At 55.3% G+C, this 26,793-nt stretch overlaps 8 protein-coding genes across 8 annotated transcripts; 2 read left to right on the top strand and 6 right to left on the bottom strand.

The window, feature by feature from the left end:
• Positions 1-705: 705 nt before the first annotated feature.
• Positions 706-3,323, bottom strand: J7T55_006858 (alpha-glucan branching enzyme; the record flags this gene model as incomplete). The annotated part of the gene is made up of 8 exons (XM_053133290.1): positions 706-735; positions 797-866; positions 927-1,487; positions 1,551-1,886; positions 1,939-2,630; positions 2,686-2,801; positions 2,858-2,957; positions 3,024-3,323. The coding sequence occupies 8 exons, from the start codon at positions 3,321-3,323 to the stop codon at positions 706-708; spliced, it is 2,205 nt and encodes a 734-aa protein (XP_053001618.1).
• Positions 3,324-4,492: 1,169 nt separating this feature from the next.
• Positions 4,493-6,476, top strand: J7T55_006857 (ATP-dependent Clp protease ATP-binding subunit ClpX; the record flags this gene model as incomplete). The annotated part of the gene is made up of 4 exons (XM_053133279.1): positions 4,493-4,982; positions 5,044-5,233; positions 5,295-5,917; positions 5,989-6,476. The coding sequence occupies 4 exons, from the start codon at positions 4,493-4,495 to the stop codon at positions 6,474-6,476; spliced, it is 1,791 nt and encodes a 596-aa protein (XP_053001617.1).
• A 569-nt stretch (positions 6,477-7,045) lies between these two features.
• J7T55_006856 (cytochrome c oxidase polypeptide 5) lies at positions 7,046-7,841 on the bottom strand (the record flags this gene model as incomplete). The annotated part of the gene is made up of 3 exons (XM_053133268.1): positions 7,046-7,132; positions 7,197-7,390; positions 7,592-7,841. The coding sequence occupies 3 exons, from the start codon at positions 7,839-7,841 to the stop codon at positions 7,046-7,048; spliced, it is 531 nt and encodes a 176-aa protein (XP_053001616.1).
• A 1,050-nt stretch (positions 7,842-8,891) lies between these two features.
• On the bottom strand, positions 8,892-9,239 carry J7T55_006855 (uncharacterized protein; the record flags this gene model as incomplete). The annotated part of the gene is made up of 3 exons (XM_053133257.1): positions 8,892-8,997; positions 9,051-9,117; positions 9,182-9,239. The coding sequence occupies 3 exons, from the start codon at positions 9,237-9,239 to the stop codon at positions 8,892-8,894; spliced, it is 231 nt and encodes a 76-aa protein (XP_053001615.1).
• A 383-nt stretch (positions 9,240-9,622) lies between these two features.
• Positions 9,623-16,210, top strand: J7T55_006854 (uncharacterized protein; the record flags this gene model as incomplete). The annotated part of the gene is made up of 1 exon (XM_053133246.1): positions 9,623-16,210. The coding sequence occupies one exon, from the start codon at positions 9,623-9,625 to the stop codon at positions 16,208-16,210; it is 6,588 nt and encodes a 2,195-aa protein (XP_053001614.1).
• A 211-nt stretch (positions 16,211-16,421) lies between these two features.
• Positions 16,422-17,930, bottom strand: J7T55_006853 (lin1 family protein; the record flags this gene model as incomplete). Its single annotated transcript, XM_053133235.1, has 1 exon — positions 16,422-17,930. The coding sequence occupies one exon, from the start codon at positions 17,928-17,930 to the stop codon at positions 16,422-16,424; it is 1,509 nt and encodes a 502-aa protein (XP_053001613.1).
• Positions 17,931-18,918: 988 nt separating this feature from the next.
• Positions 18,919-21,168, bottom strand: J7T55_006852 (uncharacterized protein; the record flags this gene model as incomplete). The annotated part of the gene is made up of 2 exons (XM_053133227.1): positions 18,919-20,620; positions 20,684-21,168. 2 exons carry the CDS (start codon positions 21,166-21,168, stop codon positions 18,919-18,921), a joined length of 2,187 nt encoding a protein of 728 aa, XP_053001612.1.
• A 2,484-nt stretch (positions 21,169-23,652) lies between these two features.
• J7T55_006851 (uncharacterized protein) lies at positions 23,653-25,959 on the bottom strand (the record flags this gene model as incomplete). The annotated part of the gene is made up of 1 exon (XM_053133215.1): positions 23,653-25,959. One exon carries the CDS (start codon positions 25,957-25,959, stop codon positions 23,653-23,655), a length of 2,307 nt encoding a protein of 768 aa, XP_053001611.1.
• Positions 25,960-26,793: the final 834 nt, after the last annotated feature.

Below are 26,793 nucleotides of genomic sequence, written 5' to 3'. Positions count from 1 at the left end.
GGCCACCAGGATGATGAGACAGGCCGACGCCGAGCGTCTCAACCCCAGGATCGGCACGACGTATAGAAGAGAAAATCACAAAAGGAATCCCGTGTCATAAAAAAACACTCCATGCAGATGCGAAGACTGTTTATTCATTCATGTCCCTCTTTTCCGAGATCTCGGACGACAGGAACTTCAAGCCCCGCTCAGTAGGAGTGAATAGCTGCACTGATGGCTCATCACATACACTATTGGAACAACACCGCTACACTCTCAAAATGGACAACACGTCATTCCGGTGCCCCCTGTGGCTTACATCCCCATGCAGGTTTATCCTACAAGAAAGCATCCTATAGCCAATTATCCCAAAGGAAATTATGCTCCAGAAGGTTATTCTACAGGAGGCTATCCCATACTTCCCCTGTTTCCTTTGAATCATTCTAGAGATACTGTGGCCGCGTAGCGGTTACCCGACCTGAATCTCGTTTCATATGATACGACTAAATTTGCACATTGCCTAGTTATTCGTGGACAAGGCAGTCCCGAGCTACTGTCTCTGCATGGCTAATCCGTACATTTCTTTTCTGCTCTACTTCAGTTTTGTTCTTGAGTCACAGCAAAACAGCCCCTGATGAAGTTCAGATAAATGTTTTCAGCTATCCCGCCGTGCCAGCTGACAACGCGGGCCGCTGTATCTCCACACTACAACCAGTATTGTGGTGCTCATGTGGTGGTCGACTCGAGTGCAAGAACCTGTGCACAAGCGTCAGCCTCAAGAATATCATTGAATAGTGTCAAGAGTCGAGCAACTTACAATGGCACTCCGAGATGGGATGTAGACATGTGTCCAGTTCTTGCGGTTATTCCATTCCAGCGGAGTGGTGCTGGCCCAGGATTAGTATCTGCCCAACAAGAATGGGGTTCAACAGTAATAGTCAACTTACAAGAACCTGGTGTTGGCGTCAATCGAGTTGAACCCACCCACGTCCTTGTCATCCGTGTTTAGGACAATTTTATATGTTCCTTCAACATCTACTCCAATCCGATAGTCGGTGTAACTGTTGGTTGGGTGGAAGTTGAACACAAAAACCAAACCTGCACGCTCAAAGACAATCACCTTGTCTCCATCGTGCTTCAGCGAGATGTACGCCTGCGCAGAGTGCAGCCAGCCGTATTTCGCTTCGCAGAGGTTCATCAGTCTGTCGAAGTGGTCGAGAAATTGGTACCTCAACAAGTTATCATCCGTGAGGTTAAGCTGCCGCCGGGCGTACCAGAACGAGTTCTGGTTCCCCTCTCGAGGAAAGTCGAGCCATTCGGGGTGGCCAAATTCATTGCCCTCGAAATTGAGGTAGCCCTCGCCGCCAAGAGCGTTTGTGAGGAGACGGATCATCTTGTGCAAAGCCATGCCTCGGGCAATCACGGGCGTCAGGGGAGTGAGGGTCGACATGTTTGTGTACATCTCGGCATCACAGAGGTGGAAGATCAAGGTCTTGTCTCCGACCAGGCTGTTTGCGTCAGTAAAAAGCGTACACCTGGTGCCGCTGCGAAGAGAGACATGGGAAACTTACGCTTGGTCATGACTTTCACAGTAAGCGATGCACTTCTCCCCATGTCGCCTGTTGGTCAACGTGAAACAGATGTTGGCCAGGTCCCAATCCTCGTCTTTCTTTTCCTTGAGAATTTTGATCCACATGTCGGGAATGGCCATGGCGAGGCGATAATCGAATCCTACGCCTCCCAAGGAAAGTGGCACGCCCAGAGCTGGCATTCCCGACACATCTTCGGCAACAGTGATGCACTCCGGGTAGAGCTCGTGGAGCATTTCATTGGCAAGCATGAGATAAACCACCGCCTCCTCATCGACATCTGAGCCGAAGTATTCGTGGTAGCCACCAGAAAAGCCTCTGTGAAATATCAGTAGAGTCCGCATTGGGTACACTAAAAGGTAGTACTCACGTCCCCAAGCCATGGTGAAGGTAGAGCATGCTTGTCACGCCATCGAATCTGAAACCATCGAACTGGTACTCGTCCATCCAGAATCGCAGATTGCTTAGAAGGAAACGCATGACTTCGTGGTGACCATAGTTGAAAATCCGGCTGTCCCACTGGTCGTGCTTTCCCCGGCTTCCCCCGTGGAAGTACTGATGGTCGGTGCCATCAAACTCATTCAAGCCATCAAGGACATTCTTCGAGGCATGGCTGTGAACAACATCCAGCAACACAACAAGGCCCAGGCTGTGGGCAGTGTCGATCAGCTCCTTCAAATCCTCGGGAGGGCCATATCTGCTACTGGCGGCGAAGAAGTTGTTGACCTGATAGCCAAAACTGGCATAGTAGGCGTGCTCCATGACGGCCATCAACTGTATGACATTGTAGCCAAGCGACTTGATTCTTGGGAGCATGTTCTTGGTGAACTCCTTGTAAGTGGCTACTCTGAGCTCCGGCGACGATATGCCGACGTGTGCTTCATACACGCGAGCACTGAGAGGTTTCTTTGGGCGAGGGTGCTTGAACGTGTACTTCTCCACCTGGGGAGGATTCCAGAATCTAGCGTCGTATGCAGGCGACACCGAGAGATCTTGTGTAACATACTTGATCCAAGCCGGGAGACGATCGATTCTGTTGCCGTCTGGAAGAACCAGTGAAATCTGACAGCCATGGTCAGCTAGCCGTACGCTTTGAAGAACTCTGGGAGGTGGTCACCTTGATCTTGGAATTATGAGGGATTGCAACTTGACCATGCTCGTTAGGTGGAACTGTGATCTCGAACACACCGAAATCGTTCTTCTTCATGGGATGGGAGTCACGATTCCAACCGTCTACCCACCGTTAGCAAGGAGTGATAGTGATCAAGAAAGGAGCATCCGGCTCTTACTGAAATCCCCGATAAGGAAAGCCTGCTGGGCGTTGGGAGCCCACTCTCGATAAACGACATTGTTATCCTTATCAACATTGAGTCCGAATATATCAGTGCCCTATGGCATTACAGTCAGTCAAGGGCTTGGCCCCTCAAAGTGGCGCAGGCATTTAGTTGGAGCCACAGAAAGAGAGAGAGAGAAAGGGCAACATGCCTTGGTGAACTTGGTCAGGCCACCTTCTGTCTCATCTATCTTCTTGATCCAGTCCTTGGCCTTGGAAACTCTTCTCTTCAGAGCGTCCTGGAATGGCGAGAGCCATGGGTCAATCTGCACGACACCTGGAGCCAAAGTCAGCTGTATCCTCGAAGCCCTGGTCTGTTCGCACAGCTCCCTACCTAGGTCCTGAGCGGCATCGGTGCCGAGACCAGCCTGGTCGCCGTTCTGCACCAAGGTGTTGGATGCATGCTGGGCGATGTCGGCCATGGTCGCTTTTTATGCCCTCAACACGCGGGAGCTGGGCTTTTTGAAGCTTCACGAAGCAACTGGAGAAGGGTGCGGTGGCAAGGCCAATACTTGGGGGCGATGAAGTAGCTGGGAAGGGACTGGTCAGAGCTTCCGGAGAGCTACCTGCGCACGGTGATGGAAAGTAAACAGTGAGCCCAGAAATTGACCAGAACCAATGTGATGCAGGCAAGACAGGTTCGGCGGAGGGATTGATTCTTTTATGTGTCGTATGCTCACACGAAAGGCGCTTGTGAAGTGTCGTGCAAAATGTGTAGCAAAGCAGCATGCGAGAGCTCTAGAGGGGAGAAGAGTAGCGTGATGAAGCTCTTGGTTGCACACTTATGTAGGTAGTATGACGTCGGGCAGCGATGAATTCAACGAAAAAAGATCCAGCTGGCAGTGCCGCAGTAACAACCGCCCATACCGTATCAATGCAGGTCTCCAGGCACCTGGGCGGCTTGACTGAGAACCCCAGCACAATCCCACTCATACATGCCTGCATGGTCTCAACAACGGGTCGGGGAGGCCGTATCACTGGGCCTCATTCAACGATCCTGATCTGTGATCCTGTGTACCTAGCACGCCTAGATGGTCTGCCTACCTTATAGTCTACCTGCTAGACTGAGCTGCATCTTGCAAAATTCGCACCCGTAGCCCCTCAATCTCAGGAATGGGGTGAGGGGATTAGTTGTCCAGGGTGTGCTGGGTTGACATTTTCCCCAGACCCCAGACTCGGAAGACAGCCCCTGTGGATGGGCGCGCTGGAGTGCCCAGGTGGCACGGTGGGCGGCTCGGGGTAGAAGCTTGGGGTTGTGAAGGGCAGAAAGGCGGGCACCCACGAGGCCTTAGGTAAGGGAACCCCGCCATGTTTCAATGGTGGGAGCCATGCAGGTGGACCGACGCCACTCTCCCGAGGTCGCCCATACCAACGTCTACCTACTGTAGGTCTCTACCAACATCGCCTCCGTCCCTCCTCACGAACCATCCGCCCCAAAGTGCAGCCACGTGCAGTCAGCCAACTCACCTCTGGTCCATCACACCCATACCTACCTCCTAGTCGTTCTGTCACAGCTAATAGACTGTCTCAAGAGCATTGTGCCTTCAGAATCCCCAAGGCGGGTCCTTAATAGCATGTGCAGTCTCCTAATATGATCATGGCCGCCTCACGGGGGGCGCGATTACACCTCTTGCCTCTGTCCCACGCCCGTCGGAAACCCCCAGCCCCAATCCCCTCCCGCCTGCAAGCGCAGGCACAGTGCTCAGTCTCTGGATATCGGGCCTTCTCTGTGTCCACGCCATCGCCATCCGCCAGGAGACCACACAGCTTCAACTCGGGCTTCACAAGCTCCTATGACCCCACCGATGTCTCCGACCGCGGGCCCATGTTCGCGAACCCAAGCTTCGGGGTCCCACAATTCTATCCCCGCGATCTCAAGGCCCGAGTCGACGAGTATGTTGTCGGTCAGGACCGTGCAAAGAAAACCATATGTTCCGCCATCTTCAATCACTATCAGAATCTCAGGAGGCGGAGGCACGACCAGGAGCACGACAACAAGCTCCGCGAAAAGCTGCAACGCCAGAACCGGTCGCGTGAGAGAGATCGCCTCGAGCCATATCGTGACCCCCACCCGGTCGAAGGTCAGCACCTCCAGCGTGGCGCATAGCGTCCATGTGTCGCGTACTGATGGTAGTTGTCCAGACGAATTTCCCGGTCACTATGAGTCCATACAGCGGGGGCATCAAGTCGCAGATGCCGCTGCCGCTGCCGCTGCCGCTTCCGCCGAGTTCTACATACCGGAAGACCCGACCATACCACATCATACTAGAATAGATAAAAGTAACTTGCTACTGATAGGCCCTACAGGCGTGGGAAAGACCTATATTCTTGAGTATGCCTCGATTCCCTAGCTACCTCTCCCGCTTGCCACAGAAATACTAAGAGGTCCCCAGAACCCTGAGTAAAAAGCTCAATGTCCCATTCACAATATGCGATTGCAACTCCTTCACTCAAGCCGGCTACATAGGCCAAGACGTCGAAAGCTGTATCGAGAGGCTCCTCATCGAATCAAACTACGATACTAGAGCAACCGAGCATGGAATCGTGGTCCTGGATGAGTTTGACAAGATTGCGCGCAGAGAAACAGCAAATGGCCGAGATGTCGGCGGGGAAGGTGTCCAACAAGCTCTCCTCAAGCTCGTGGAAGGAACAAAAGTAACAATCAACGTTAAGGACAACAAGTCCACGCGATCTGCCGCCCCCATAACGAGCAACTACGGGTCTGGCAGCCCGAGCATGGCGCCTCCTACGCCTCCCACCTCAGGTAGGACAGACCAGTACACCATCGACACAAGGAACATACTATTTGTCTTTTGCGGCGCTTTTGTCGGACTTGAAAGACACATATTGGCAAGAGTATCGAAGCCGTCACTAGGATTTGGGGCCGAGATCGGCGAAGGCCGGTCCTCCAAGAAGGGCAACAAAACTGTCCTGCCGCGAGAGATGTACTCTCATCTGCCGCACCAACCTCAGGCAGCGGTAGGGGATGAGCCTGGAAGCGTCGGCTTCACGCCAAGTGAGTTATCTTCGGTGGATGTCAGGCAAGCCTGAGAGGAGATGACAATAACTGACATGAGCGCCTCAAAGTGGACCTGACCACGCCCGACGACCTACAAGCTTTCGGTTTCATCCCGGAGCTCATCGGTCGGCTACATAATATCATCGCACTGTCACCACTATCGCAAGATGAACTTTTTCGGATCTTGACAGTCCCTCGCAACGGACTCGTCGCACAGTATGCAGCATTGTTCGAGACCTATCCTTCCAGGTTGTACTTCACCAGGCGTGCCCTCCTAGCCATTGCCGAGCGAGCTCTCAAGAATGGCACTGGCGCCAGAGGGTTGAAAATGGAGATGGAGAGGGTACTTGCCGAACCAATGTACGAAGCACCTGTGCAACACGTTCTCATCACGGAGGCTTGCGTGAAAGGACTGGAGAAGGCTGGCTACTGGGGCAGAGATGGGTGGTTGGAAGTTGAGAGGCGCATCAGGGCAGAGGATCAGCCCCAAGAAGTAGACGAGGCTACTGCATCAACATTTGAGCAATACCGAGAGGCAGGACAAAGCGGCGAATAGCGTACGGCGCAACTGCGGTTATTTCTGGGACAACCATAAGGACGTCTTGGGCGCTGGCGAGTCGATTTGGGGACTGGCGCACAAGGGTATCTTCAGCATTGCATGGAGTAGCACACAGTACATACATACGTGATGCAAGCATGTCATTCAGCCTCCGTGTGCGGCGGCACCTGCAAAGCCCTGCAATCCCGGGGAACACGGTAGATGCGTAATACAATTTACTACAAGCAAGCACTTGCTGGTATGGTCGAGGTGTCTGAGGACTGGCTCGAGCTGGGTCGACCGGAGCTCGGGTGGTGCCAGATTTGCCCTTCCTGCAGCCGTGGACTCACGACTTTGGTGTTGTTGAAGGATCTTGGGATTCTCGTACACATATTTACATCCACGTATGAAATCACCACCATCCAACCACGCCGCCGCTCCGTTGCTCTCTCTTTCTCTAGACATCATTTTGTACATGGAGGTGAGACCATGGGGCAATGATAATATTGTTCCTGTTCCTGTTGTTTTCGCTTCTGCCTCTTCTACTGACAAAGGAGAAATTCTTTCCCATCCGCTGCATGAGAGTCTTAAGCCTTCGCGGGTGGGGACTGGACCTGACCCTGTCCCTTGTACTCGGGTGAGGAGACGCCGGTGAAGGGATCGGATTTTTGCTCCTGTTTTGGTGTTCAAAGTTAGCATGCCAAATGTGCACATGCGGGAGGCCCGGACATGACGGACCTTGAGGTAGTCGTTGGCAGCCTCCTGCCACTCGCGCGTCATGGTGTGTGGTGGGGGCTTGGCGAACATGCGCATGGTAGCGAAGATGGTCAGGGATGCACCGAGGCCGGCGAAGACGTAGAATAGAACCTTCTTGTTCTCGTCGGCAGGAGGCTGGGCACGGGGGCCGTGAGGGCCGAAGGCAATCCAGTAAGCTATGAGGCATTTGTATCAGCGTCCGTCGACTGTAGCAATTTATCATGACGCAGTGACGGCTCGCGCGTGGCAGGCAAGGGCCAATTGGACCCGACTGGTGCCGGAGCACCCGTCTGAAGCTCCATGGCGACCCTCCAGGTGCGTCTGGGTCGTTTGATTGGAATGACGATGCTGTCTTTGTGGTTCGCTGGTGCACTCACCAGCCTTCTTCTCCTGGAGAGTCAGGTCGGCCCAGTTCTCCTTCATGCGGTCGCGCAGAGCCATCCACAGCTCGGCCTGCTCCTGCAGAGGCATGCCCTCCCACCTCTTCTCGATGTTGGCCAAGGTAGGGTTAGAGATGGCGTGGGTAGAGGCGGCAGCGCGGGTGACCATAGCGGAAGAGGTGGTGGCCTGGCGACCAGCCCGGGCGACGGAGGCGCGCAGGGCGGCTGATGTCGGGATGCGCATCATTGTGATTGCTTGTGAAGGAGGAACTGCACAGCTGATGAATCGAGGCGAGGACCGTCGAGAAAGGGTCGTGGATGAATGGGATTGAGAGGATGGTGTCGGGTCGCTGGAGAAGAGTGGAGATGGAACCAATTGACGAGGTCGTGACCGTCAAACGTTGCTTTTGTTAGGCTTGAGGGTTTTGGCAGAGATCCCGGCTTGAATTCTTCCCTCTCACCCACGCTTCCATCCTTCTGCAGAGATCAGACCACCCACAGCTGTCATGCTTATGTAAGTATCAGCAGCCAATCAATCATCGTGAGAAGGTCAACCCGTTTCTTGATTCATCACATTCCAACATTCACCAACACGCCTAAGCTTCCTATGCTATCCGACTGTCACTTTTGCAAAATTTCATGGAGGTATTCACCAGGCTTGAACAGAATCATGCCACTCACGTCCACTCCTGAGCCGCCTATCCCCTAGACATGATCAAGCCGCTGCTACTACTGCTGCGCAAATGCACCGGACAAGGGTCGGCTAACTACTGTGGAATCTATATGGGGACCTCTCAGACGGCTTGACCAATCCCTGCGCGTGCTTTTCGGGCAGCTGTGTTGTTTGAATCGTCACGACACTTCGAAGGGTTAGAGGGCGGCATTTGTGCAAGGTGCTCCATAGCCGACCTTCGGACGTATCAGCAGCTTGCCCTCTGCCCCCATTCCGCCCTTTGTGAAATCATGGGGCAGTCTTGGATGGCTGGAGTAATACGCAGGTTGCCCGGATGACCAACAGGTGACTGAACAGGCCAGGCCAGGCTTTTCCATCGGGGACAGCCAGACTGGAGAGGAAGTCACCGGAAAGTGGACGACCCGCTCCACTTTGATCACCATTTAGCCCCAGAGACAAGTTATGAAGGCATGGGAGCAGTGGCTGCGAGCAGAAGGTGTGTTGATGAATACACACGCATGGACGTGAGATGAACTGAATGTAGCCCCTGCGCCCGCAAAGTCGTTGATAATCATTGGACATGGGCGCACGCTCTCGTGTCGATAGCATCGAACTTCTCGTTTCTCATTTCTCTGGGCCCTGGCCCTGGCCCTGGCGGTTTGGGGGCTGATTCGTCAGGTCCTGTGGGTTCGAATTGGCATTTTCTGCGGCACCGCCAATTTGTGCTTCACTGCTTCAAGTCAACGAGTGGCTCTGGGGGAGGCACCTGCAGAAACCACATACCCAGGGCTCCTCCAGAATTCATTCGATTTCCGCTGCTCTTCTAGAGTTGGCTTGAATATGTAAACTCCTGTGACTATTCTTCAGCGCTTGGCCGCATCTCGTGCTGACGAATTATGGACGAAATGACGAACCAGTGATGACGCCAACACCCACCGAAAAACCAAGAGCAGTGAGGTTGCGAGCAGACATCTTGCAGCCAAGCGTGACACAAGACAGCGGCAATGAAGCGATGGTGTCTGATGGTGTGTTGTGTATTCGAAAGCTGCCGCTTTGTCAATAGGTACATGCGTAATTACTGGTGAAGGAAGAGGTCTGTAAATGTGCATGTCCACAGACCCTGGGTGCAGCCTATCAACATGACCACCGTGATTACAGAACACCGACCCACCTACCCCAGACGCGTCTCATTGATTAGACACAACGCGTTCCCATATGTGAGTGGCGTGAATTGGACCACACTTGACCGTCCCGTACGTAAGCGCGCCAACTTAGAGATGGCAACTTGATCCAGTGAAAGCCCTCTACAGCCCTGAGATTTGGTTCGTCGAGCCTTACAATGCATCCGTGCTCTCATGGGGAACTGGAAGGAACTGGGTGTAGTCCCCGACTCGGACGACGAAGGCTTCGACTCAGAGGACTCCCTGCCTCCACCTCTGCGGCATAGTCCACCGAAATCACCGCTTGAGAAGCGGCACGACGACATTTGGGAGTTTCCAGGCTCGTCGGGATCTTTCAATGGCCACAGGGAGACGACGCCCGCAATCGAGCAAACCCCAGACAAGCACAATGAACCACGGTCGACAGCTTCAGCGGATCTTGGACAAGACACTCGACAACCTTGCTGGAAACAGCAAGATGCACCCAGCAGCGATCGTGAGATTAGAGGTGATGAGGCTGATCGTACAAACAGGAGCAAAGGCTCCCAAAACACGCCCACAACGATCCTCCCCGAGAGAGACGAGATTTCATCAAGCATTGTCCAGATAAATGCACACTCCGCCAATCCCTTCCCTGGCAGCTCCCTCGAACCTGGCCCCGAACTACGGCACCTGCGAGAATATCACGAGAACGGTCACGACCCTCGGCCGTCAAGCCAGCTACAGGCCACACGTGTTCAACGAGACGTGCCTGTGGAATCTTACCCACCAGCCGGTCGATCACTGCGACCTCGAAAGCCAATACAAGAGCACCCCTATCTCCTTGAAAATGCTCAGTACAGTCGTTTCATGAAGTCACATGGTGTCAAACCTATTCATATTGCCGTGCAAGAGCAGAATCTCAGCAAAGGCGACGATGGAAAAGTGTCTCAAGAGCAAGACTACACATCTAACGAGAGCCAACCAACCTCCGGTGGCCCAGGCGAAGAATCGCAGGGGATCCGAACGAGCACCTTGAGGTATGCTCTAGATGATGACGTGGATGAGTTGGCCTTGTCACCATCGCCAAGGACTTCGTCCCCTCGTCGTCAGCTACAGGCGAGCAGTGAGCGCAGTCGCAGTCAGCAGACGGACGACACAAGTATCAACGGAGAAGAGGAGTTCCCGGACATCAAACACCTAGCTACGAAACCGGTGAGAACACCAGCCAGACCGTCAAAACGACCAGCGCCGTCTCGACCCTCCACGTTGAATAAACGACTGAAAAGCAGACATGAGATACTCAGACATGCGCCACCGCCTGTGATAGTAAACGACGACTGGGACATTCCGCCTTCACCGGATCCTTTGCGGGTGGATCCAACGCTGGCTGACTCTCCGTCTCCCAATGGCTCGCCTCGGCCCTTGTCCCAGTTAACAGAGGATCCTTTTGCGATGACGCCGCTCGAGCGACTAAACGCTGATTCGGAACTCGGAATCAATCGCGAGATCGTTGACCTCTCGAATGATTTAGATGGCAGCGCAGACGAGGGGCCATCGGATCAAGAAGACCGCAGCTCTGACGTCGATTCAGAAATCGTACAGCGAAATGTGAAGAGGATTAGGGGTGTGCTGCCTGCCTCGTGGCTCAGGTTGGACCAGCAAACCAGTAAGAGCGTACGAAAAGGTGTTATCAGACGGCCAACCCCGCCGCGCTCTCCGGATGGGAGACAACGTGGAGTGGCTACAGTCAGGCGTACCAAAGCCAATCCCGCCAGCAATTTCCTCGATGACCTCGGCGACGATGACGATGAAGATGATGCGCCGAGACAGACGAACGACATCTTGGATCTTGACGCTGAGTACGGGGCCAGCTTTCCCAATAACGGACCAGAAGGTATTGATGATAATCTGTCGGTAATTGAGGAAGACTACGTCGACTGGATGCTGCCCGGAGGGAAACGGAATCGCACATCGAGAGGTCTTTCGAACAAAAGAAAGAAGAACGCACAGCAAAAGTTGTTCAAAGGAGAAAAGCGTTACCGCCAACCCCAGATCTCAAAATCTTTGCACCGTGTGGATCGCTCATCGAGTGGCGGCGTCAGAAGTCGTCACTCCAAAACAAATGTCAAACAGAGCACCTCTAAGACACGAGCTGCGTCGCCCCCGGCCCTGGGCATTGTAGATGTTGTTGAGCCCGGTGCGCCGAGATTCGTCAGGATCGCTGCCAGAGCTGCCAGCAGGCGTCATGATTTGGGCAGATCGAAACCCAACAATAAGGCCATCAACCTCGGAACTCGCAAGGACAACGTGGATGTTCACTCAGTTATCCGAGACTGGCAAGTGGGCAACATTAAACAGAAAGCAGTGCAGCGGCGACCGGCCGCGGGCAATCTACAGACTGGTCTAGAGCTGCGAAAGCCAAGACGACCTCTGGGGCAGCTGTCCCCGAATATCACGAGACATTCTGGTGGCCGTTCCGGCATATCCTTCACACAGTTGGCGAAACAAGTAATTATTGACGACTTTGTGATCACCAGCGAAGCAGCCACACAATTTCGCCCAGGGGATGATTCCATTAGACGGACGGCGCTCAGAAAGACTCCATCACACAATGTGGGTGGTGGATACCTTAGCAGGCCAGCGCAACTCGAATCTGAAGTATCGCATGGTACGGACAATGCAGCTTTTACTGCGAGGAAGAAGATGCTGGACCTTGTGTTTCGCAAATCCAGAAAAGAGATATTAGCTCCAACATTCCTTCTCCAAAAGTCCTCGCCGAATAAAGCACAGCTCGAGAAAAACCCAGTCGAAGTTAACTGCTCCGAGCAGAGCGTACTTGGCCATGAGGAGCCCAAAGACCAGAGGCCCAAAGATGTGAGACGTCATTTCCGCAAGCAGATTGCGCCGAAGCGACTGGACCTCGATGCGCCCCAATTCAGACATGCGAATGATCCGCTCCCAGCACATGGACCCCTCGTCAACGAAGAAAGCTTTGAAGCACTGCATCAAGGGCAGAATAAGATCTTAGGACTAGGGCCCTACGGCACGCAGTATACGCACAATTTCGAGATCTTCCCCCTGCAAGAGGGTGTTTACTTCCACCACAGCACTCTTATAGGGAATGGCACTTTGAGAAAAGCTGTGGGTTGCCAGGATTTTGGCGATCTTTCTCAACCTCGACCGGTCACCTCCTTCAATCTTGCGGATCACTACTTTCACTGGGGGCACTGGACTGAAACGACGTCTTCCGAACTTGGACTACTTTTTGATCTGCTCTCAGAACAGCTGTCAACGATCAATGAGTCCGATGTCGAGCCCAGAAGTTGCCAAGCCATCAGCTGTGCTGACCACGTCCTTCAGTATTTGATGCACTCGGTGAGCGTCAAGGATGGGTCAGACCTCAGATCATGTGTTCAGAGGCTTTCGGAACTCTTGCTTAGCTTCTTCGAGCTTACCCAGTCATTCTCGACAGAAAGCCAGCCTCATATATTTCTTGAGATCTATGTACGGTTTCTCATCTGTGCTCTGGTCGTTCTTAGAATATGTCAGAGTGGCGCGGAGCTTTCGAGCGCGGCTCTACAGGCTGAGGAACTGATCAAGCAATTCTCAAGGCTGATTGTCAAGAGGCTTCTCGAAATTGGCACCTCAGGTGTCCGAGCGACTTATGATGATCTGCAACGGCTTTCTGCCAGGGAGCAAGGAATCAGGAGCGACAATTTCACTATGATCTGCTGGGTAACTGTCATCCAGGTGTTGAACTCGGCACACATTCCTAGGGCTGGCTTCTGGGACGTGACTTATTCCATGATGGTGTCTTTTGACCTACCCCAGAGCTCTGACGCTCAACAATTCGAGAAGCTGTGGAGGGACATTTTTACTTTGGTACCGCTTGAGGATTTCGACGAGACCGGCATTGTCAATAAAAGCTTGCGGCATACTACCCTCATCCAGGGATCTCATGGATGGGGTTTGCCACAGAAACTTCTCAAACGGGTCTTCGAGTCCAGTCAAAGTAATCCAAAGCAATCTCCTAGTTTCAACGAATACTGCCGAGCTCTGCTGGGCCGCTGCCACTACCTCATCGATCAATGGGGGTGGTATAAATGCAGTGGTATCGTCGGCACTATCTTTGACTTCTTCGGCCGGCAAAATCTCTCAAATCTGAGGAACGAGGAAGTGTACAAGTCACCACGGTTTCTAGACAATCTCGGTGGCATGGCATCTTTGTCTGTTGAGGCCGAGGACCGTTGCTTTCACATCTTCCTGAAGATGTTGGGGTTAGCCATCCAAAAAATGAGAAGACGTGGTCTTTTCAATGACATCCGAAACCTCATCGCCCGCACTCTTCCTAACCACGATCGTCAGTATTCAAAAGAGCAAACGATACATGCTCATGATCTCGCTGCCTTGAGAAACCACCACGACTTGTTGTGTACTCTCTTCTGGGCCGCCCCTCCTGAGGAACGGCCAGCTGTTCATTTGATCGAGAAGTTGGTATCCCCTGGAAGTTCTCACAAAGAGGCTGTCCTTGTCAATCTCCGGGCGTGGAAACAGCTTGCGACATTTGTCGTGTCTTCGGGAGCCGCCGTCGATATCTATCGTCCGTTCATGTCGTGGCAAAACCACGTGTTCCAGCAAGTCCTTGACCAATACCTTTCCGCTGCGGCCGACATCCAACGCCAATTTATGTCTATGCCAACAGAAACCAGGAAGGATATTGGGCAGCAGATGCTCGACAGCTTCGTGTCTGCAAATCAGACTGCAGCAAAAGATGTCCTGTATTTCAGTGTAACGGCGTCCTTAGAAGTCATGGCACACTGTCCATCGCTTGTTTCTGCCATGTTTTCTTTCAACACAAGCCAATTGAACAAAGCGCTCACCAGTGCCTGCACTGATGGCAAAGACCTGGACTTTGGTATCTTGCGGGCTTCTTTCGAAACAGTCGAGCTCTTTTTAGAGCGTTTGGAGAAGCTCGGTGATGTGCTCAAGGAGGAGTCCAACGACTCTCTCTCTTCAAGTGACAACCACGAGTACAACGATGCCGTCGAATTTCTCGATGAAAAGGTTGTTCAGGCGCTGTTCATCGCAGTTCGTCAGGTACTGGCCTCGTCTGCGCCTGATAAAAAATCTCATCACGCCTCAGTATCCGCCCTCCGAGAGAAGGCACTTACCCTCTCGGGTAGAATTGCGAGCTTGTTCGTCAACGGCGGGAAGAGATCGCTGAAGCACTTCTTCTCCATTGGGAAGTATGGCTTGTTTGAGACTACGCCCCAGAACCTCAGCTTGAAAGAAAGGACCTTCCTGCCTCTTTTCGTGGCCACTTTGCTGAAGAACCATGTCTTCGATTTCTCCAGCGTCGGCTGCAGCCATTTCGATATCTGGCTGCTGTCCTTGGTCAAACCTTCCCATGCTCTCAAGTACGAGGTCCACCTCGCCGAGACGCTCAGGACGTTGAATCTAGGTTACATGGAGTGTTCCGCTGTCTTCAGCGGAGCGCGCCCCGACTACTGTACGAATCGCGACTACTTTGCCTGTGCCATTTCTTACATGAGGAAAGAACTTCGACTAGGGGACTCTGGGCGTCGGAAATCTCTGCGTGCCAAGTATGAGAAGCTCCTCAAACTGGTAATGCAGCAGATGAAGTCAGACATCACATCTCTGAACTTGGACTCGGAGGAGCACCAAGGTTACATGATCTTCATCCGCCAGATCGTGGCGCTCATTAAGTCCCATGGCGCCGAAATTTGTCCAGTCGACCCATTTTACTTTCAGGCCAGTGCAGAATATAGCCCTGCCGCAGAGGACCCTCAGCTACACTCGGCCGGGATTATTTCCTACGGGCTCAGGTTGGGAGAAGGCGAGACGACAGCCGGAGCCCAACTGTTCTACTACTTGTACAACCACTTCAAGCTGTCTATGGCCAGCGGCCGACTTGATGACGAGAGCAAAATCATCGAGAAGGGCATGAACAACGATAACATTCTGGGGTTTTCTCTCAGCCGCATGCTGCCTGTCGTCATTTGGGCGTCCTTAACAAGCCCTGATATCTGGCCACTGTTAGGCGTTTATACTAGGGCCCTCCGAGATCTCCTTGGCAGGCCTTACTTGTCCAGAGAAATTCCTCGCAAATGTCTCGAACACTCTGTCGCCCTACTGGAAACGATCTTGGGCTACCTAGAGAGCCTCAAGGAGAAAAGCACACTTGAGACAGAGATGAGTCCGCCACAGGTGCAGTTGTTTGTCCAACTGATGGAAATCTGCCACGCCATGCGCCCGACCTTATCCTGTTGGCTGTTACAGCCGTCAACCGAACCGACCAAGAGGCTGCAGGGTTGCGTCAACAGAATTACTCGGGTCAGCAGGCAAGCGACTGCCTATCTGGATGAGGTGTGTAGCTTGCAAGGCCGTGAGATGCCGCTGCAACGGATCGTCGTTGGACAGCTCCTCGCTGGCCTTAACAACACTTCCATGAGCTCTTCAGTATTCTCTGGCGCGGACGGTCAAATGGCCACCTTTAGCCAACATCTACAGCACGAAGTGCAAAATAGTTGGATCGTCACGGAGGCAACCATCACAGCGAAAGTGGCCCTCACTTCATCGGCGCAACCGGGCACTCAGCCAGCGCAGGGAGTCAGAAATGACCTAGGTACAAGGGCTGGTGGGCTCTTGCTGGACTTGAATGATCAACTGAGGAAGTGGATCGAAGAGATGGGCGCAGGAGAAGGGAACGGGCGTGGTCTTCGGGGCAGGCGGCCCAGGAGACGTGGGCGGGCTGGGTCGCGGCAGACGGAGCAGTGCTGATGCAGCAGGGCGTGTGTGTTGCGGGCGCCGTGGCCGCTGGTCAAACTTGCAACTACTAGACTACATAGCTGTATCGAACAAAAGCCGTCAATCAAAGAAACCTGCGGGCCATAATTGTACCAGGAAATCATATCGTGTCATGTCATGAAACGCAGCGCTAAGGACATCACACAATTTTGTTCCGTCGAGAACTTCAGTTCGCATATAGATCTCAAACGAACTCTGCTAAGCGATCCCAGCTATCGTCGCCCACGGCTCGGAACTCGACGCCCTCGAAGTAGCCAGCGTCTTGCCAGGCCTTCATCGTCGGGCCGTCGTAGGGCCCTTGCACCGACTCGCCATCCCGGCCATCGGTCCATCGGTACTCCCACATCTTGTTGCCCGTGGCAGCAGTGTTGCCGCCGCCGCCGCCGCCGGTGTCCGCCTCAGCAGCGGGCGTGGGCTCCCTCCAGCGCTCGCCGGCCTCGTCCTGCCACTCCCTCACGAGCAGCTCCCTCTCCGTCTCGTAGACTTCTGCGTACTCCCTGGCGAGCAGCTTGTCGGCCGCCTCGGTGATGGCGTTGATGGCCTCCTTGACCCTGGCCTGCGCCGGGTCCTCGGCCTCCTTGCCGTGGTCGACGTCCATGGCGTCCGCGTCGCCGTCCTTCTTCTCCTTGCCCTTGAGCTTCTTCAGCTTCCACTTGGGCACCTTCTTGTGGTCGGTTTTCCGCGCCCGGCCCAGCCTCGCCAGCGCCTCGATCGGCGTCTCGCCCCGCTCGAGGTGCAGGATCAGGGAGCGCAGCAGGTCCTGGGTGAGGAGAGTGTCGTCCTCCTTCCTCGCGGCCCGCAGCTCGGCCTCGCGCCTCTCGTGGGCCTCGCGTGCCTTCTTCATCTCCTTCTTGGACACCCCGTCCAGCCAGCGGTCGTGCACGGCGTCCGGGTCGACGGCCTTGCGGATGAAGTTGCCGGCCTCGTCGAAGGCGCCGTCCTCCTGCTCGTTCTTCATGTTGAACGCGTCGATCTTGGGCGCATTGCGCTTCAGGCCCCCCATGCCGACCTCCTCGTCGATGCCCTCCTCCTGGATGGCCAGCTCAATGTCCTCCTCATCGTCGCTGCTGGCATCCTGCTCGTCCAGGTGGATGTGCCCGCCGCTCTTGCTCGTGCTCTCCTGCCCCTCTATCTTGTGCGCGTCCAGGAAGCGGACCTCCTTGCCCTTCTTGCCCCGCGACGTGGTGCTCGGCGCGGCTGGGTCGTTGGTATCTTGCTCGTCGGGGTCATCATCATCAGCGGCGAACATGTCCTCGTCCTCGTCGCCGCCGGCCCCACCGCCGTCGGCGCCTGCGCCCCCGTTGCGCAGGTTCCTGTCGTAGTTGTCCAGCTTGTCTGCAATGTCCACATCACCACCGCCATTGGCGCCCCTGGCTTCCCTCCGCTCGGCGCGGTCGTTGAAAGTCTCGTTCTCGGAGTCGCTGTCGTAGCCATCAATGTTCACAGCGCCGCGCTTGGTGGCGCCAGGGCCCTTGCCGATGACGTCGGCGTCGAGGACGGCGGCATCTTCGGCGTCTTCTTCGTCGTCGCGCGAGTCGGGGGCGAGCGCGGAGGGGTTGCGCACGTCGAACTTGACCCTTTTGGAGGACGAGGGCCCGTCGTGGTCGTCATCGTGGTGGCCGCCGGCGTGGTGCGCGCGCGCAAAGGACTCGCCGGCGCGTTTTGGGCGGGCGGCTGCGTATCTGGATGACATGTTTGGTAGAAGGAGCGTTTACAAGTCCAACACACGCACACTCTCTCTTGCTGCGTCGTCGTGCTTGACAGTTGAGTTACCTGAGCCGGTACGAAGGGTGTCGCGTCGCCCCTCGAAATTGGGGTGTGGATGCGAGCTTGTGGCCCTGCCCTGGCAGCCCTGCAAACGGTACGGGAGCTCGCAAAGCTTGTTAGTCGATGTAGGAGGCGACATGCCTAGCCAGGAACATGAACATCCCTGAGCTCCCCGCGTGGGCTGGAGCTCTCAGCACGCTGACAAGCACCCTTGACCCCTGGCCGTGGATCTACGTCAGCGGGGAGCCTGCGAGAGGTCATCTCCCAGGCACTTAGGCACTGGTGACTGACAACTGGGCACTGACACTTGACGGACATGGACAGAAGGACATTCAACGGTCGGCAGCACGCTGCAGCTAGACTTTTAGTAGGCAGGTAGGCACCTACTTAGGTAGAAAATAAGTATAACAGATTTTGATTCTCATTGGAATACCTATGTCGATCACAAGGACGCGCCGTTCCTCAGCGCCGTCGGGATATCATAAAATGGGCAGCCATTTCCAGCTCCAGCGACGCCGTTCTCCACAAGCCCGCTCTCCTTTTTCTACATCTTCTCCTCGGACTCTGTCTCCGTCCTTCTTGTCATGCCAGGCGCAGGTGTTCCAACCCCTGCCCTTTTGTCAGCAAGTCAGCACAGCATAATAACACACACGACACACCCCATCCCTTGGGTAGTGTCTGCAGGTCCAGCAAGTCTCACAACCACTTCCCCTAGTTCTGGGCCTCCTGCTGCTGCCATCTCCCATGTTGGCCGCTTATACTATTCGTATCCCTCGTGGATAGCTCTTCCCGTCTTGACCATCTTTTGTTAGACACTATCCCCCCGGCACCCCAGACCAAGCTCAGAAGTTGTCGCATTCTGGTAGCCCCTCCCGGTCTTCGATGCTTCATTGAGAGAGCATCCTCCCTTCCTGTTATGCTCCTTCGGTTGGCACCACCATCTCGGCACGCCAATTGACATGCTCGCGCTCTGCAAACCGCGCAAGCACCAATAGCGCGTCGGACGCTGCCTTGTGGGGCGTTGTCCAGTTTCCCATGGTCGGTGTTCTCATACTCTTGTCCGCCACCTTGCCACGCAGATCATTGGCCTCGGTCCATATCCTCGGGTTGTTTCGCATGGCCTGGAAGACCGCCATGTGCTGATCTTTTCCGAGTTTTAACAGGTCGCCGCCATGCACGCCCATAGAAGCATACGCCCTGATCAGCTCGTTGATCACGATGCCGTGGAGCTGGTATGCGAGTGCCTGAAGTGAGGTCGAGTGCCGTGCCATCTGCTTCAGCTCTCGAAGGTGAGGCTCCAGCGTGAGCCATGAAGCCATGTCCATCGCCGCCCCGGACACCTCCGATCTCTGGTTGAGAGAGCGGAAGGCGATCATGTACGCCAAGATCATCTCGACCGTGAGCATCGCTCGGCGATAGTCCCTCAGCTGCGCGCCCCCGTTAGGCCCGGCCCCATTCGTCGGATATTCTTTGTCGCGCTTGTGCTTCAGTTTCTTCCCGATCCCGCAGAACTCTTCCCACCGCCTCCTGAACGTTTCTTTGGCGGCCTGGGAGCCGCCATCCCGGCCCGTCTGCACCGCATCCCCCGCGCTTGGGGTCTGAGCAACCCTGCCCCCAGGCGTCTGCGTCTGCGAGCTTCCGGGTGCAGAGTGGCTGTTGGCCGTGGGGGGCTTCGGTGGTGTATATGGGGCCTTGCTCGTTGTGACCTCAGGTGCCTTTGGCCGTTTCGTAGCTATCGAGCTCGCCCCCGGCTCTGCAATGGGCTCGGTGGCACGTGGCCGTTTCTTTGCAGGGGGTGGTGTGTCCTCGGCGCTGAGCGACCGCTCTTTTGGCCATGGCCTCGAAGGCAGCGCGAGGAGACTTTGTATCCTCTTGCGGATGGCTTTCTTGTATTTGATTGTCACAATCTTCGTTGGCCGAGCATCTGCGTCAAGGTTGTCCGCCGGAGGTCGTGTCTTGCGTGCGCCCGTTATCCCATCCGAGGACTGGCTCGGCGCGTGACTCGCTTCTCCTTTTAGTGACGCCTTCTGTATTCGAGCCAGTGCTTCCTCAACCTGGGGAGGCAATGTAGGCGATAGCATCGGCGGTATCTCTGGCGTTGCAGCCTTCTTCTTTACCGACACCTCTGGCCTCGGCGGTTTGCTTGATGTTTTTCCTGTCGCGTAGTTGTCCGCCGCCTTCTTCTTTGGGCTCCGCGTCTCCAGGTCTTCGTCGAACGGCAGCTGTCGTAGGGGGGAAAGCATTGGAGGGACAAAGGGCTTCTTAGAGGTATCTGGTTTTGGGGGTATGGGGTTGCGAGACGCAGAGCTCTGGGATTTCGTGCCGTTGACCGTGACCTTTGGCGAAACTGCGCCCGGGTGATCCTTTGAGCGGCTGCTTGCATTCGACTGGAGCCCTCCTGATCTGCTATCCTTACTGGCAGACCTGGCGTGTTCTCTGCTGCCCGGGGTCTCTGGCCGTGGGGGTTTGCGCGGAATCTCTGATGGTTGTGGCTCGCTCGGTTTCGTCTTCTTGTGTGGCCTCGTGCTGTCGTCCTGTTCTAGTGGCCGCTTTCTGCCCTCAGACGAGGGACTCCGCGCATCTCTCAATGCGATTTTGGAGATTGAGCTCTTAGACCTGCGACAGATCAACTGTGTTAGCGCATAACCAACATGGCAGCATCTACACGATCGCACGTACCTCTCCATGTCCCCATTACCCCGGGCGTCCTGGCCCTTGCTATCCCGCTGTGCGCCCGCCTGCTTTACCCTGTCCTGTTCTTTGCGCGAGACGTCCTTCTCAGATCTCTGCGCAGACGCCTGTTGCTTCTTATCGTCCATTTTGCCGCCCAAGACACCGTTCTCGGCTGGCGAGGTGGCCACCTTCTTGCTCTTCCAAAATTCAAGGGAGACCTTGTTCCCGGTCTTCTTGGCTCCAGCCAGGGGAGTGGACTGGCGGGTGGGCACAGGCGGCTCGGGCTCGTCGCATATATCGAAGTATGGTCGGGTCAGGAGGAGGCCGCGATCGGCATCTGATAGGAAGGTGGAGTATTGCAGAGGGGACTGGTGGTCCCAGAAGTTTGGAGGGACTGGGTATTTACGGTCGAGTGAAAGAGCCAGATGGTGTGGCCGCTCAGGCAGTAGATTCTTGACGGCGGATCTGATTCTCTCCGCCGCAACCTCCATTTTCCACGTTGCTTCATGAAAGAAGCCTTGTCCCAATGGCCGGTCGCGAGAGCAGGCGCGGTGTTCCAAGCTCGTAGTAGTCGGGTTGCAGAATGGACAGTGAGAAGGGTTTCTGTCGGTGTCGGTACCGGAATTGAATGCGCGGTCGTGGTGCGCAATGCGGTGTCGTGATTTCCAGGACGGGGCCTCGTCGGAGGCAGTGACCTCTAACAAGGCGGCACAAGGGGTCGGGGTCGTGGAGCTGTGCGGGCGGCGGCAGACGAAAGAGCAATTGAGGCGGCTGCGTAGCTGCGTAACCGCGAGACTGCGCGGCCGCAAGCAACCGGGTCAACCGTGGGGTTGTTGAGTGATCGTGGTGGTGGTCACCTGTAAGGGGAAGCTGGATGTTGCAATCACGTCAACAAAGGCAAATGCGATGAGGAGCGGATCGCGGCAGAGAGTCTCGGCGCAGGTGGGCGGACCGGGAGCAGGACAAAGCAAGCGTTCGACTTACTCCTGGCAAGAGGTGCCACCCCGACGCAGCACAATGCGTTGCAGCAGTGAAGAAAGAGTTGGATTGTGGGTTAATGGGTTGCGGGTTTGCAGGTTTGCAGGTCGCGGGTTGTGGGTTATCGGCGTGTCGTGCCTCTGGTGTTGTATCGTGCCGTGCCGTGTCGGGTCGTGTCGTGTCGTGTCGATTCTTGTCTCTGGGCGATTGCAGACCGACAGCGACGGGATGGTCTAGCATAGAACCATGCTCCTACCTAGGTGGCAGCAGTAGACATGCAGCGGACATGCATCCACATCCACATCCACATCCACACAGCACCCATCGATCAATCAACCAGTCGCGGCGGATCGAGTCGTATCGTGTCGGGGCCGCCTGTCTCCACCACGCAGCGCGCCGCAGCCTCAAGTCTCCACCCGATGGCCCACTATCGCTGCTGTTTTGCTGTTCTGCTGTGCTTCTGTGCTTCTGTGCTGCCGTGCTGCTTGGCTGCGCTGTCGCTTAGATCTTGGGGGGATGGGCCGCAGCTGGACGGACACGCGCCGTGTGAATGATCCCTGGGCGGGCCAAAAGAAGTATTGCTCACTGATAATGAATTGGTTGTCAGGGGGTGAGATGATGACCCGTAACAGCTGCATGCGACAAGAGGATAAGGTATGTATGATATTGTGGAGGGGGTGGACGGGGGGGGGACAGGATGTGGCTGAAGACGGGGGGTGCGATGCGGTGCAGAACGCCCGCTCAGCAGGTGTGGACGGTCTGCAGTGGACTACATGCAAGGCATGTGCCGAGCAGGAGCGACGGGCAGATAGATGCTGTTGGATGCCATATGCGGGAGGGCTGAATTAGGTAGGCTAGGCTACCTGGCTACCTGGCAATCTATGCCAGCTACCTAGATAACTGACATGTCTAGGTAGGGATGATAGGATCTACTGTTACCACAAATGGCTGCTCTGCTCTGCTTTGCTCTTGTTCATGTGCTGTGCTGTGCAGGGTGGCACCTGGGCAGCACAGGCCCAGGGTGTGCGGTGCAGGCAGGGCGGCAGACGGGCACCAGCTATTTATTACCCACGCCTGTTACATCGCAAACCAACATCGGCCCGTTGACAGTCAGCCACTGCTTGTTCGGATAAGCATACATACAGTCAGAGAAGAAAATGGGACAAGGTTGTCGCTGTTCAGCCTCACACAATTGCCACAGCTCCCGCGACTCGGAGATTCAACCGAACATTTGCATGTATGCTGGGTGCATATTTGCCCGGCAGCCAAGGTCAATTAGAGTTCCCAGCCCGGTGTGTACAGTCAGCCTACCGACTTCTCCTCGCGCCTTCTGATCTCCACATGTGTGTACGGCTTATGGTGCAATCGAGAAGCATGGTCGGCACTGTCACGGTCAAGTTATAGTACTGTGTAAACCATCAATTGCTACATGCACTACTCACCTTCAATGTCCGGCAGGCTGCGAATTTCAAATATCACGGTGTGGTGTAGACTGGTTGTTCTGCTAACCATGTTCGAATACATGCCTGCCTGCTCATCCGCGCATGACCTTGTCTACACTTCGTTATTGTCGCAAGCTGCTTATCATGCCAGGTCTCTCCGTAGACGTACCATATCCTTGCACTTGAGACACTGGCACAACAGTCTGAAGACAGCTTGCAGTTGACAAGGCAACCGCAGAAATGCCTGCAAGACACAGGACAACTTTGACGCCATTTCCACTCGTGCTTGCCGAGCCCTCCCCGGCCAGCTTTCCCTCTCAAAGACCCTTAACATCCCCCTCAGAACCAAGACCATGGCGAAATGCAAAGCAAAGCACTGTAATAATATGCGGTGACTTGACGTCGTGCCGTCTAGGGTATTCGTCTGCCAACGCCGTGTCCTTTTGCGGAGTCCTTTCCGCCCAATTCAATTAAAGAAATCATGCTGTTCCGGATACAGCGGTTTTAGCCCGGCCCCATGCCATGCTGTGCAGCTACCGCCTCCGCTACCACTCACTACCAAGCATATACATCCGAATCATCATCTCTGTCGCGATCCGAGGTCCACTCGTCATCGTCCGACTCGTGCTCTTCTTCGTCGAGGAAGTCCTCCATTCCAAGCTGGAACTCTCTTGGTTTCTGGTTGTCGAAGCGGATGTTGACCACGTCGCACAGGCCATGCACGAACGGCACATCCTCGCCCGGTGACGGCGGTGATTCTGGCGGCGTTGACGGCGGCGACGGCTCCTCAGGTTCCTCTTCCTCACTCTCCTCGGGCTCCAACAGATCAAGGTCTTCGTCCGTGTCAGGATCCCTGTAAGAAATCGCCACACGCTTCGGCCTCCTGAGATCTCGCGCTACACCTGCGGTTCGCTTCCTTTTGCGCCTATCTTCCTGGTTGGTCTCAACAGGGAGTGGAGCCGGGGCTGCGACATGGGTGGCAATGCGAGTACTTCGCCGGGTGGGCGCGTCCACTGTGGAAGCTTCCACGTCCGTAGTTGCCTCTTGGGCAGCCGGTCCTCCATTCAGCGAGGGCCACTGGACCAAGGAATGATATGGTTGAGGCTTGGTCTGCTTCCGCAAGAATACTCTCCGCAGCCTGCCGACCCATCTGTCGCGAAATTCGCAGCGTTGGCGCCATGGAACATCAAGCATGGCCTTTACGGCCAAACATCTCAGTCTGGGCATCTGTGGTGCCTGGTCGACGAAGCTCTGAAAGAACATCTCGGCCGTGGCGGCGTCCCATTTGGCCAGCTGCTCCAGATCGATAACCTCAATCGTTTGAGGCCAGGCCGGGACGTCGGTGACGGTGAGGAGCGTTTCGTAGAAAGGATCCGAATCATTGTAGTATTCGTGGTGAGCATAGTAAGTTAGGTGCATGCTCAACTCGCGCAGCTGTGGGCAGGAGCCAGCCAAGAATGGCAGGAAAGCAAGACTGAGGGACTGGTTGTGATGCAGGGTCAGTCTACGGATATTTCGGCCGTGCGTGAATAAATACTCGGACAGCATCTCTGCCGTCAGTTCCCAGCAGTTGACAATCTCTAGGTGCTCAATCGTCTTGGGTAGCAGAGAAAGGAATTGTCCATCGACAACTGTCGACGACTCCATCTTGAGATGCTTCAGGCATTCCAGAGGCTGCAGAGATTCGGAAATGCAACTGATGAAGTTTTTATCAGCCTCGAACACGTCGGGATCGGTTGGATCCTTGTTCTCCTTCAGGGACGGGACCTGAAAATTGACGAAGGCGACCTCACGCAGCTGCGAGAAGGTCGGCCACTGATGAATGCTCTTCATCTGTTCGGGCGATACCACATCGCGGTCCATCATCCTCTCGCTCCACCTCCACGACTTGAGTCTCATGAAAGCACCCGCATCGCCGGCCGATCTGAGCGCGCTGACTAGCGCCTGGGAGTATGTCCACTTCTTGCTCTTGGAATCCAGTTGCCGATAAGGCGGCAGATCAAACTCATGATAGAGCTCGAGGTGAGAAAGGCTAGGGAGGAGCTGGATGAGCTCCCCGAGGTCGAAGGGCTTGGATGTCGAGAGAGTGGTGACGCTGACGACAAGAGATTCGACCATGGTACGCCTGTGATCGTCTCGCTCCTTGGCCGCAGCGTGATTCTCCGCAAGGTTGTGCATGAGGGCGGCAAATTTGTTGGCCATGTTCATGGACAGGATAGGTATTGGACGCCTGTACAAGGCTTTGAGCGCCGGGCCCAAGAAGAGCTTGCAGGTAAGACCAGCTGAGAGAAGCCAGCGGGTGTCCTCCTTGGTTTCCAGCGGAGATGAAGCGTACTCAAGGATCTGTACGAGAATGGTCCATTCAAGGTGCTGCCATGGCGGGCATACCTTGGAAGAGGGCCAGCCCGGCTCATTGCTGGCGGAACGGGAAGCGTTGAGCTTCTTTCTGGCGCCGCCTACCTTGGACGCAGAGTCCCGATTCTTGGCGGGTCTGGAAGGCGTCCTGGAACGTGGGCTGGGTTGGGCGCGACGGGGGCGGGAGCTCGGTGGAACTGCTGGAACTGCGGCTCGAGTGCGCTGAGAGGCTCGTGAGCCCTGACGGTGGTGGGCGATAGTCTGCAGGCGTGCTGACTGGCGAGTCGTCGTCTGGTTTCCCAAGGTGCGACGTGGTCGAGGTGCAGGTGCCTCGTTGGCTGATGAGTCATCGCTGTCGTCGTCAAGGCCACTGGAGTCGCTTGAGGGAGATGGCAGTCTTGTAGCGCTCCGTGTTACACGGCCGGTCGGGTTCCTCGGGCGGCTGGTTGCTCGTGTGGTCGACCGCCGAGGGTTACGGCGGACCCCTGCAGAAGCGGGTTGACTCATGGTGTCAGCGACAGACTGTGGAAATCATTTGGATCGGGCCAGCAACGTCGATGTGGGGAGGAAAATCTGGGCAGCGCGGGGATTACTGCACGTTGGGGAAAGGGAGAGACTAAGGAAGAATGAGACTATGGCCTGTGATGGCCTGCGGCGCCCCTGGGTTGATGAGGCGACAAGGGGAAAGGTCAAGTGAGGTGAGTTGAAGTGAAGTGAAGTGAGACGGATTGCGGTGAGGTGATGCGGTCGGGCAACGGAGGTCGGCTGCCCCGGAGAGCTGCAGTGGTTCGGAGAGCAGGTGGGGGTCGATGTCTGGAGTGAGGAGCAACTAGTCATGGAGCCGCAGCGCAAGCTGTGGAGCAGGCCCGTGCATCGTGCTTGAGGTGGATAAGCGGGGCCAGCGAGGGCCAGCGGTACAGTAGGGGGCAGCCAGTAACCACATGGAAAACTTTCTTCTCCGCTAACATCTTAGACTTAGAGCCAGGCTTGTGCTAGCATGCGGCGATCATAAATATAAATTGAAGGCAGAAGATCCCATGGAAGCACATGGTATAACGCATGAATGAGGCGCACATCGAGGAACCAAAATTTGGTTGTAACGCGTCTTGTGCTTAAGAGCAAGCCGACCTCCACCCACTACAAATACCCCCCTGAGTGACCGCATTGGCAGCCAGCTGCAGGACTTGCGAGAACCAGACCAAGTCAGACTTGATAGTAGATTGGCGTGTAAATTGCGACCAAGTGGCTTTACAAGAGTACCCCAAGTCATTACCTGATCCCCTGCCTAGGCAAGTGGGAGTTTCGATACTATGCGGTCAGTTCTTAAGGAGCGGCAAGGCT

Source organism: Diaporthe amygdali (genome assembly GCF_026229845.1).
Source record: "Diaporthe amygdali strain CAA958 chromosome Unknown NODE_1_length_4327563_cov_65_473760, whole genome shotgun sequence".
Classification (NCBI taxonomy): Eukaryota; Fungi; Ascomycota; class Sordariomycetes; order Diaporthales; family Diaporthaceae; genus Diaporthe; species Diaporthe amygdali.
The sequence above is the reverse complement of the archived record's forward strand: the minus strand, read 5'-3'. Positions and strand labels throughout refer to the sequence as shown.